The sequence below is a fragment of the Pelecanus crispus genome, chromosome 5 (assembly GCF_030463565.1).
Source record: "Pelecanus crispus isolate bPelCri1 chromosome 5, bPelCri1.pri, whole genome shotgun sequence".
Classification (NCBI taxonomy): Eukaryota; Metazoa; Chordata; class Aves; order Pelecaniformes; family Pelecanidae; genus Pelecanus; species Pelecanus crispus.
This window is the reverse complement of record NC_134647.1, coordinates 23,850,181-23,862,542: the sequence shown is the minus strand read 5'-3', so window position 1 is coordinate 23,862,542 and position 12,362 is coordinate 23,850,181. Positions and strand designations below refer to the sequence as shown.

The following is a 12,362-nucleotide window of genomic DNA, read 5'->3' as shown; positions in this document are numbered from 1 at the left end:
CCCCCCGCCCTGCCCGGCGAGAGGTGAAGCGAAGCTGGAGAAGGCCCGCCCAGGCCCCTGCCCGCTGACTCCCGGGAGGCGCACACCGAGGCCTTGCGGCGGGGTCCCGCCGCGGCCGCACCCCCCCGGGGCGGGGCCGGGGCCCGCAGGCGCTCAGCCGGCCGGATGCGCACCGCGTCCCCCCCGCCACCACGGAGCCGGGATCCCGCAAACGCGAGGCGACGGCAACCCGCCGCCCCCGCCGCCGCCGCCGCCTTCCCCCCGCGTCCCGCCGGGTACTGTAGTTTTCACGGGCGGAATTCCGCCCGCACTTCATCTCCCGTCGTGCCCCGCGGCGCGGCCGCACTTCATCTCCCGTCGTGCCCCGCGGCAGCCCGCTCTCCTCGCTCAGGCGCTGCCGCCGCCCGGGGCGGGCGCTGCGGCCCCGTGGGTGCCCCCAGCCAGCAGGCGGGAGCGGGGTCCTTTCCCCCGTACGGGGGTGCTGCGGAGTGGCCGCTGGCGAAACGGCGGGGCGGGCTGTGCGCGCAGGTCGGTGAGAGCTGCCGGCAGCGGCCGCCCTCCCGCCGATAGTGGCGGAGCCGCTCCCGCTCCGGGACCTCTGCCCCAGGCCGCGCTGCGCTGCGGCTGCCGTACCCTGCGCTGAAGGGACTGAAGTAAACGCAGTGCGCGTCGGCTTGCGGGGCGTGTAAACGGAAGCGTTTTACCCGGTGTCCTTTTTAAATAAAGGCAGGAAAGTTTTGTTAGCGGTAGTCGAGTTCAGGAAAAGTGGGAACTTAACCTCCTGTATTTTCATTTGTTCCTGTAGAGCCCCCCGGAGCCGGGCGGCGGGGCGGGGCGCGGCAGGGCTCCCGCGGGGCGGGAAGGATCTATTTAATAGAAGGATCTATTTAAAACTCCAGGGTCAAGAGCAACTTCTTGAGATGTGTGACACTTCATTTTTATATTTTTTAGAGCTACGTCCCCAAAGTTGTCACTATCATCAACAGCTGCTTGCCAGCAGAGCCACTGAAGTCTGTGGAAAAGGCCAGGCGCCCAAATGGGGTAATGTGGAAGTTGCTGATCTTTTTCTGTGTTCCCTGTCTGTTCTTCAGGATCTACCAGTGTAACCTTTAATCTTCGCTGATACTGTAACAAAAGACTGATTCGTGCGATTTTCTGGTGCTTTGCAGTTATTTGGATGAAATGAGCTAACCACACAAATAGGGTGGTTGCAGTTGCTCCTCCGAAGAGCGGGTTAGGACAGTGTGCTCTGCATGAATCTGCAATGTTGTCCGTGACTTCAGAGCTGACAGGGCAGGTTGCACCTACGCAAAGTCCATGTGGACATCCACAGTCTTTGCAGGGATGTAAATGATCGAGGTTCTTTAGCGTAAATTATAGATAGTAGTAAAATTCGTGTTGCTCTATCTCTGTTCTCAGCATCTTTAATAAAAGAAAAACATGGTTTGTGTTGAGACAAATCATCTTTTGTTAGGCAATACAGTTACATGTTCACTATTTTGTAGAAAATGGCATTAAAAACCAATTTAAGTGATTGAAAGGTATATTTGGAGACTTAGACTTATATTCACTGTGCATGTATATGTGTACATAAAGTCAACACAGCTTTTTTTTCCTCCTTTTTTTTTTTTCTTCTTTCTATGTAAGCACCAGCCAGCAGAGGGTGCACAGGTTAACTAGGAAGCCTTATTTCTGAGCTGTGTTTACCATTGATGGCTTCCTCTTGATGTTAAACTTGTGAATAGATTAATTTAGTCAGTTTCGTGTTGTATTCTGCTGTATAAATAACAGGAAAAGACATGAATTACCTCATGGAAAAAGGGAAAAAATAGCGGGGGAGGGAAGTAAAGGATTGCACAGAATACTTACGTATTTAAATCCCATCTCCTACAAACACTCATTGATATGTGGGGAGACAACTTGTCTGTAAACTTAAACAAATGTACAAGTATTTACAGGATTGTAGCCTAAAGAATTATTTGTGAATTTGCCTCTTTACGTTATGCAAAATTTAAGAAATTTGTGCTAAGAGTGACTGGTATCTTCTTAATTTCTATTATTCAAGTTATTTTAGTCAATAATATTTATAATTACACTGTTTCTGAGTGTGCCTTTAGTAGGTGTTACAAACAGGGAACAGCAGAACAATTAACACTGAAAATGTTATTATAAATAGAATCACTACAAAAGTAGAAATTCCATTCCAAGAATGATTCTAGGATATCAAAATACAGTTTTAGCTTCAGTTGGAATGAAAGTATTCTTCACAAGTTGAAGTATTTTGAATTCAGTTAAAATACTTTATTGAAGCTTCGTTTTAAAGGCAAAACAGTATTTGATAGTGAAGTCAGAACTTCTCCATTATAAATTGAAATGATGCAGTTTCAACTTGTCCTGATCAAAACAAAATCTTTCAACATTCCAAAAAATAATAAAAATGTTTGAATATATTAAAGCGTTAGCAGAATTGCTACATTTCTTTAAAATACTGTGATTTTCTTGAATCAGCATTTTTTGACGAGCTTTTTCAGAATGTTTTATCACCTGCCTTTGCAAGTGAAAAAAAGAAATAGGAGGCCAGGTTTGGTTTAGGATAGAGCAAATTACATTAGTCACCTGTAGCAACTGAACTCCACGTTTTATCCATACAAATAATTAAAATAAAATGCTTTTGTTAGTTATTTCATGTTCACATTAGTTGATTAAAGATTCAGGAAATAAAATACATCTATATTTCTAAGGTAACTGTTTCTTCCTTGTTGGCCATTCATGTCTCTTTGATCTTGCAGTTGCCATTATTTTATCTTTAGTTGCATTTTTTCAAACTGTCTTCATTAGCTTAAAAACATATTAACTGGTGTAGTTGATTCCCTCCCTACTGAAGAGAAAGCTTTCTTTGCTTCCACTGTCTTCCGAGATCAATAGATGCATATGTCAACAAGAATTAATGTTGCAGTTCAGAGTCTCAACTGAAGAACATTTTCCCTTTTTTATAGGAATGGTATGATTGCTTCTTAAAAAATAAAAGAACAAAAATACAATTATAAAACCTGTAGTTTTATAAGATATTGCAAAAATGGTTTATATATCAGAATAATTCCAACAGGAGTATCAAGATGGAAAATAGTGGCTGAGAAACAATTCTCAATTAATACAAAATTAGGAAATTAAATAATAATATTTTTTTTAACTCTCAAGGACTTTTAGTTCTCTGCTTGTCCCTAATAGCTCTTTGTCTGCTTTCTTACTTTTCAAAGTGGTTATATAGTACCTACATACATTATTTTATCCCAAATAACGTACCTTCAAGTTCTGTTGCTGATCTCCTGGGTGTATGGTGATTCAAGTAAATGTTTTCAGTAAATGAGCAGTTTTATCTCTCTCCCTCCCTCTACCATTGTATAAACTATTTCCTCTTTGCTCAACTTTTTAACAGGCTACCTGGCAGGTAGTATAAGAACAGGCTCTTCTTACTCAACAGTTCTGTACATGTAGTTAAAATCATAGAATCGTTTAGGTTGGAAAAGACCTTTAAGATCATCAAGTCCAACCATTAACCTAGCACTACCAAGTCCACCACTAAACCAATTAAGGGTAGAGTAATAATTAATTTCATGTTTCCTGGCTTGGTGGCTGGATTATTTTTTAATGAAAGTAAAACTAGAATAGAATCACTAAGGCTGGAAAGGACCTCTAAGATCATCGTCAGTCCAACCATCAACCCAACACCTCCATGCCCACTAAACCATGTTCCAGAGTGCCACGTCTACACATTTTTTGAACACCTCCGGGGATGGTGACTCCACCACCCTCTCTGGGCAGCCTGTTCCAGTGCTTGACCACAGTCATATCTGGTGGGGTTTATTTGTTTGTTTTTATCGGCTCTTGCTTTTTAACCAATGTTAACTGTTGTCTCTACAGGAGTCAGAATAAATCAAAATAATTTTTTGTTTTGTTTTTCTTTTACCCTTGGTAGTCAGTACTCTGCAGTAGTTTTACTGAAGTTGCTGTGTGCCCACAGGGATGTCTGCATCATTGCTGGTGATGATGCATGAGAAGGAAAAACAGTTGAGGGTTTTAGATCTGCTGAGTTTGAAAAGTTGTGAAATATCCTATTGTTTCAAATGGGCACAATTTTTTTTAAGTGTATCATTGAGAGACTAATCATGAAGCCCCAAGAGAGCATGTTTAGTCACTCGGTAGAATAGAATAGCATTAAGCATTCACTTAATGAATGAGTCTGGTTGACAGTAAAGTGCCCCCCCATCCCCCCCGCCCGATTTGACATATTAAGAAATATTAATGTTTGTATTTTAAAAATAGCCACTGGTAATTCATAGTTATACCTTCTGTGTTACCATTATCTTGAAGAATTTTTCACTTTGTGTCCATGATTGCCACTTGCATGTGTTTTGTGTAAGGTGTTCTGAGTTTTGGTAGTGTTTGATGGTGGTGAAACAGATGAACTACACTTTACAGGAGAGCATTGGGGATTAATTGCCAAATGTTGTGTAGATAAACTTCTAGGTGCCAAGCAGAAATAATTGTATGAAGTTCATCGTTTCCAGAATACGTTTCTCTCTAGAAGTGTAACATAAGCTGCACCTACTCTTCCTAATATAGACTATTTTTTTTTCTTTATAACAGAAACTCTACAAGTAGGCTTAGTGACTGGAGATGGAAGAAGTTGTTAGCTTTGTAGTTGGAGATCAGTCAAATGTCAAAATGTTTTTATCCAATAAGTTCATTGAACTAGGTTCTTGGATGAAAATGACAGTTTTTTCTGGTTCTGGGTTTTTTTTTTTCCCCTCTGACATCTCTTTCAGAACTGATACTTCTTAAGGATTTTACTCATCAATGAAGTGGTTTACATATGTTTGGGTGTGTAATTCACTATTTAAAAACCAAGATTAGAACAGTTCTCCTGTATCTTTAGTTTTTCCTTCGTGGATGTGACTGCTCAGAGGTTCTAATGCCAACATCAGTTAGAAATGTATTATTTCAGGTCTAGCTGGCAGTTGATGTGTGTACCACCTTCTGCATATCTACCTTCAAAAAGCTGTACTAGAAGTGCTGTGTTAGATTGTTTGGGGAGGGGAGGAGTTTTAAGGCTCTTTTCTTACAGTTTCTCAACTAAACTGAGGACCTGATCCATATTTGTAACTACAAAATTCTAAAGGCTAAATGGCAGTGGTCCACAGGGAAAAAAGTCTTCCATGTTGCTTTTCAGTGTGGTTACCAAGTGCGTTGTTTCTTTAAATTTTTTTTCTGAAAAACAGTTATGCTGCCATAAAATATAGGCATTTTGGATGTAATTCAGTTTCATGATAATATCCTTAGAGATAAAGGTTGAATTGCTTTGATTAATAATCAAACTTAAAGCCTTCCTGACCGTGGCTCTGAACAAGTAAATAACTCCTAATTCTTTCAGACAAGAACATTTCTTGCTGTCATGGCTTCAGGGTACGATCATCTTATCTGACAAAGAGAAAGGGTGTTTGCCTGTTTCATTAACAAAATCAATTAGAGAAACAACCGAGCAATGACTTGCTTCTGAAAATGTAATTTAGGCTTCCAAGTCATTTAGATGCTTTTTGAACTTTTAGTAGCCAGATTGCCCATTAATCTCATGATCTATGGATCACTCTAAGTCTCAGGGATATACACAGATGTCTCCAAGGAGTTCCTTCACATTTAACACTGGATGCAACAGTAAACTTAACTTCTCCACCTACCCCACTCTTCCTGCATTTTCTTGATGTTTCAGAATTTATCAGCTAAAATTGTGCAATTATCACTCAAAGGATCACATTCTCATAAAAAGAGTTGCATCTCTGGATTTTACTGATGCAAGATCATCTTAGTCATCTGACTATAATTCCCATCTGTGCATCTTTTCATGTTCTTACTGAGATATTTAGAAAGCCAAGAAAAATTATGTGGCTAGGCTAGCAGCTGAATCATTGTATTTTATGTTGAATATCAGTGCTGGCACAGGAAATGCAAGATACTAACTCAGGTCTTTTTGAATGATTGAAGGAGGAAGAGGATTTGTAAACAGTTTGCAATGTAATCATGGAATCTTTATCCAGGCATTTCTATAATTTAATAATAATAATAATTTTAGATCAGGTTGTGGTTTGGGGTTTTAGGGGATTTTCTGTTTGTTTTTGTTTTCAAGAACATTGCCTTTATGTAAATTACACATTTTGCAGAAATCGTCCTGGTGTCTTCATTTTCATGTCTCATCATTATTATTTCATAATATCCCTTATATGTTAATAATTATGCATTACGTTATGAAAAATGCATACATATTTTAAAAAACAAAGCATGAACAGTTTGTAGTAATTAAAGTATAAGCTGGAATTGTTTTAGTTGCTGAGCCACATTTAAAAAAAAAAAAAGCCATAATAAAGTCGTTAACATTAGAAGAGGTTTTAATTTTTTAAGAGGACTAAATGTTACATTTTCACTGTATGGTGATGCCCATATCCTGGTAACATTGCAGTCCCAGCAGCCAAAATTTATCAGTGTTTTTATTTGGCATTGACAGCCAAAAGGCAAACTCCATTTTATTTAATCTTTGACAAATAAAAATAAATTTTTTCCTCCTTTTTTTTTCCTGTAGGCTTAAAATGAATAAACAATGCTCTTTTTAAAGTGTGACTCATTCAAAAGTAACCCTTAAATGGGGAATTGTTCATTTAATTGAAGTGATTCCTTTGCCAGGCTTTGTACTGATGTGTACAAATTAATCTTTTTTTATTCATAGTACAAGACTTGTGATCAAATAGTACTATTTTCCTCAAGATAAAATCTTCATATTGTAACCAATTTGCACAGAATATCTTCTAATAATGTCTTGTGCCAGTTCTTTTGTAACTATGTTTTGTATTTCCAGTGCATTAAATTTGTATATGTGGTTTATACAGAAGAAGCGCTCAAAAAAAAAAAAAAAAAAAAAAAAAGGGCAGGAAAAAATAGGACTAAATAATTTTTTAAGTCGTGCAGAGCACTTGACGGAAAAAAGAACAAAAGCACATCAGGGTAAAAGTTGTAGGAGGGGTATTTCGTTTTACTCATCTCCTAGAAAGCCTACATTAACGAGAATATGCAAAAAAAAAAAAAACCAAAAAAAACCCCCAACCCCAACAAGACAAAATGCTGGTACTAGCTACACATACTTGTTATCTTTCATTATTAATACTGTATGAAGAGATTCCAAGTAAAATAAAATACAGCAATATAAGACAGAATTATACATGTAATAGAAAAATCTCAAGCACTTCATAATTTGCATGAATAGAAATTTAACATTTTAAACCATTTGTTTCAAAGAGGGCATTAAACTGGGATCAGGAGAATACATGGCAGAAATTTTGGAAGGCTTTCTGGTGCATAATGTTTACACTTAAAAAAAAAAAATCTTTCATTTCCTATCTAAAAGCGTAAAACCACAGTCACAGTTCTAGAGTGAAATCTTTTGAAGATTGTTACCCAGTGAGTGGGGTGAAAAATGTCAATCTCAATGACAGTATGTACCCACTAGAACAAGTGGTTTCTTTACTGATCACTTCTTGCTTGTCTTGTTAAAGGTACAGTGTCAAACTTGGTTTATTGTTTTACTGTGTATTTCTTTTTTTTTTTCCCCCCTGCCCGATAGGACTTTGAAATGATACCAAATAATTTATCTTTCAACTGGTTTCGTTCCAGTAGCTACTTCGGGATTATTTGGGCTTTCAGCACACTGAAGGGATGTTGCTATTTTCTAAAAAGTATTTAAATTGATATCATAGTAAAAGATTATTACTAAAGCTGATATTGGTGTTTGATTATTTCACCAGTTTCCTCATGTAAGTGACATAAACAATTAAGTTACAGCAAAACTGTAATTTGAGTTAATTGTGTTTTCAGGTCTCTGAACAAAATGAATTTCATTACAAGGCTTTCTGCTTTATGTCTGAGGAAAAGCAAGATGCAACAGAGGCACCAAAGTAGTAGACGACCAGCTGTTCCACTTGGGTCACGGATTTTAACTGATCCTTCTAAGGTTTTTGAGCATAACATGTGGTGAGATGTTTCTTCAAGGCTGATTTTCATGTTTTTTGTATATTATTTACTATGTTGAATAATGGTATGTGTGTATATATATAAAAATGGACTGCCAGAATAGACATGTAAAGGTAGTGCTAGAGAAAACTTGAGATTGTCACAAGTAACCTGACAGTTACAAGTTCTCGGTGACTTGCATAAAAAAACTGCTCAGCAAATAGTTATGGAATGAAAGGCAAAATATTGTTATAGATCAGTAATGAATTAGGAGACAGAAAGTGTAGAGGTAAGATATTCCATGTTATTTATAATGGCAGAAAGTTACTAGGTACAGTAAGGTTGCATACTGTATTAGTGCTGTATTCTAAAATTGACACCATTTTGAAAGGAACATGTAAATTACTTGTATTCTTCTAAAGGTGTGCTGAAGATGTTACAGATAGTTCAGCAGAGATTTCCATCCAGTGCACAATTGTCAAGAAAAGTAAATTGAATCTTAACATAAGTAGGCAATATAATAGCAGAGAAAACATTAACATGTAAATGTTAACAAGAATAAGAATTGCCCTGATTTGCATCAGTACATCTCCATCTCTAAAAGGTATTTTTATGATTAATGGGTGCTCAGAAAAGAGTGAGAACACTAGTCAATGCAGTGAGAGAACTTGAGATTGAAAAGGCTAGGATTTTTGACCACGGAATGGAGATGAATACAAAACAGTAAGTGATACAGGAAGTGTTAGAAGGATAGAAGAATATCTACACCTATATAGAAAGTAAAAGAATATCTACCTAAGATATTTGGAAGACTTTGAATTCTTATTCCTATAGTTCATAATTTAAGGAATATTTGATGAAAAGTGGAGAATTCAGAAGCTATACAAGAAATTATTTTCTACATAATTTTAAAATATATTTTTGAATTCTGCCACACACCATTTTTGAGAGCAAGGATTTAGCAAAATTAGAAAAGGGACTGGTTGTGGCTTATGATAACCAATGGGTAACATAACATAGGAGTAACAGATGTCAAGTTTCAGGGCTTAAGCTTGCTTCATAAGAGTAATCTGCAGTTCTTATACCTTCCTCAGAGGTGTCCCCTGCTGGCAACTGTCAGAGTAGTTACTGGACAAGCTTTTGTTCTGAAATGAAGTTTCCAACTTGCTGGGTTTTTTAAAAAAATATTATTCTTTTTGGTAGTCCATTTTATTTGTTAACTGGTCCATTTTACTTTTGAATCTAAATTATTTCAAAAGTTTCTCTAATAAAATTCTGATTAATAAAAAGGTCTTAAGAGAAGAATATGACACAGAAGATTGTCTTCTGGTTAATAAACTAATACCTTCATTACTCTTTTTAGTCTCTAAATTTGGGCTTAACTCATGAGGTAAGATATGCAACTAGATCTGTCACCTGTTACTGTTTTCTAAATTAGATGTCCCCAAGCCATGGTCCCCAACACATACCATCTTAAGGCCAAATTTGGAGTTATCTGTACTTCTGTTAAGTTACTTGGTCAGGGAAGCTGGAAACTGGCTGGTTATTGTGTTAAAAGAGTCTAAAGTTTATCTCCATGTTTCATAAATCTATATGCAGTGTGGCTCTTAAGCATCTTCCAGACTCAGTACCTCCTGCTAGGTGGAAAAATCCTTTACTTGTGTGAATGCTGATTCAAATGTAGGCTATATAGTCAAGGTAGGAAAAGATTTTAAGAAAAAGGCCACCCTTTTTCTGTAACATTGTACCTTGACGAAACTCAGTTTTGTTTCATTTTTTAATTTCCTTCTAAATAACTGATCATGTGTAGCTCCAGTTTTTCTCGCTAGCGTTCATCGGTGACAGTCTAATACAGAGTTATCAAACTGTGATGCAGGTGGTTGGGATGGATTGTGAAGATGGGATTGAAAGCATCAGGGTTGTTCAGAAAGTGGATCTGCAGATGAATCCACATAGCTCAGAGGGGAAAACAGGTGAAACTGAGTTAGAGCAGAGGTTGCATGGAAGTTGCAAAGGTCTTGATAAATCAAGAACCTGGCTATGAAGTGGGGGGAGGTCCTTGGATCTGAAGCTCGCTGAATCAGCAGGGTTCTCACTAGGGAGATAAGGATGAGTGGTGGTTAAGCTAAATAGATCGTGCAGGGTGAGCATAAGAGATTCATCTTCCCTAGCATTGATGTATGAGGATTTATGTCCTTTTGTTTTCTGCTCATCATCTTTGGTACTTCATAAAGTGGCATCCTTCTTTTTGCCTGTGTGAATTGGCAGGGAGCCAAGAGCTGCTACCATTGCTGCTAGGAATACTAAGCAAATTAAATTTGGGAACTAATGCTTTAGATATTTGCTGTGGTGCTTTTCTGTCACTTTGAGAGAGAAGTAATGAATGATGCTAAACATTGGAGAAAAAAATGTCTGCTTCTATTCAGGTTAGTAATTGGCATAGTTTTCACATGTTAGTTTTCAGAGATAATTAAACCCTGTGTTAGCAAACAAGTTAATGGAAAAGGGCTAAGTTGAATAAGCTGAACTAAAAGTAGCATTGCATGATCTCATGTCAGGCCTACTCGTGTTAACAGTTCCTGGTGTGGTTAAAATGGATAGCTTCCTTTGCTGGTGTCAATATTCAGCTTAAAACACTTCTGTATTTAAACACTTCCGTGCTTAGAATTCTTCTGTATTCTGTGTTCCTGCCAGCTTCTATTGCTGAAGGAGCTGCCCAATTTGAAGCATCCAAACTATGTAAATAATTTGCAAATTTTGATCAAGAAGTGCTGCTGCAGTCCTGTTGTTTGGGGTCTTCCATATAGAAGTTTAGAAGAAAGAGCCATTTTTCAGCTTTATGAATTTCCAAGGAGGGACAAAAAGAAAAAAAGTTGTTGATGAAGATGGAGGACTTTAGGCACCTATAGTATTGTGTGTAGAGTCCTTAAGGGCTCCGACAGACACACAATGATGGATTAAAATTGATCAGAAGGGCTGACTGTGTATTATTGCCATCTGAATAGTCCTTGGCTTCAGCTTGCTAGAATAGGCAAGGTCAAAAATGGTGATAGCAGTGAGGGAAGCAAGTCTTTCCAAGAGGATGGCTGCCTAGTAATGCTTCGGTCATTCAGTTTTATTCTACTACAGCATGTCTGTCAGAGCCTTGAACACTTGCACAGGAACATTCGGTATACGAACAAATACAGGAAGGGGAGAGGCAACCTGCTGAGGACAATAATGAGAAATATTTCAGTAGAGATGCGGAAATCAAGTCTGAGGCAAGCAGACAAATACATACCAGTTAGTCTCCCACAATTAACAAAAGAGGAACAGTGAAGGTCTAAGAATTAAATTACCTATATGTCACCAGGCATGAAACAGGAAGATGCTTGTTAGCTTTTAGAGACAAGCAACTCTTTTCAAGTTGGCACCTTGTTCCTTTTCCCATAGTAACCAATGGAATTTTACTCATAGCCTTTCAGTTAATTGATTTCTGTAGGATTAGGATCAATAGATTACTTGAATTATATTATCTAATTTAATTTGATTTCTAAAACTGTTCAGACTGGATGATTTGGAGGGACAGCTGATTTGCTTTTAAATGCTGCCAGCAGCACATTTTTGGCCCCTCCCCATTGTGGCCTGATCCAAACAGAATCTACAGGGAAGGCAGTTTAGTCATCAGGGTCAGATCTGGGCTTGGTTTTGTGACCATTTAATGGATTAATGTAACATTTAGTGAAGCACTTTACACAAATATAGATAGCATAGACTCTGGAACCATTGCAGCACTGCTTTCTTTTCTTAGGAATGTCTCCATTTTTTTTTTTTTTTTTTTAAAAATGTCCTGTCTGTATTCCCCAAATAAGTAAAATCCTGTTCATCAATTCCACCTGTTCCACTTGAATAGGTGGATTGTGCTCCCTGTTTCAGGAACAACGGATTCCTTTGCTAAATGGCCTTTGTTCCTCATCATAAACATGAGTAATGTGAGAAGTTTCTTGCATCAGAGTGTGTGTTGATAGGTCTATTATTATATCTAGCTAAACACAATTCTAATGGGACACTCAAAATACATTCTTATAAACGCACTCAATTTACAAGATATATGTTAATCCTGTTGTTAAGAAAAAAAAATGCGTACTACTTCAGCCTCTTTGCAGTTGGAAGATTTTTCTTAATCACTTGAGTTTTACCTAACTAGTAATTAATTTTTATCTATCATACACTGAAACTTAGTTTTTAACTGTCAGTCTTCTTGTGGTCATTTGCTTGCACTCAAACAGAAAATGTATTTGAGACAGTGTAGCTAATTTGTGACTGTTTTC

The 12,362-nt window shown here is 37.9% G+C and overlaps 1 protein-coding gene across 7 annotated transcripts in view; it reads left to right on the top strand.

Moving 5' to 3' along the window:
* Positions 1-254: 254 nt before the first annotated feature.
* The window catches only part of METTL8 (methyltransferase 8, tRNA N3-cytidine), a 30,478-nt gene continuing 18,370 nt past the window's right edge, over positions 255-12,362 (top strand). For 6 of the 7 annotated variants that reach the window (XM_075710292.1, XM_075710294.1, XM_009486729.2 and 3 more), the window contains exons 1-2: positions 875-1,041; positions 7,918-8,073. In XM_075710292.1, coding sequence (XP_075566407.1) covers positions 1,037-1,041; positions 7,918-8,073 — 161 coding nt within the window. In that variant the 5' untranslated portion in view covers positions 875-1,036. Of the gene's footprint in view, positions 276-874; positions 1,042-7,917; positions 8,074-12,362 lie in introns of those variants that run through there. The other variant, XM_075710291.1, reaches the window with a different exon arrangement.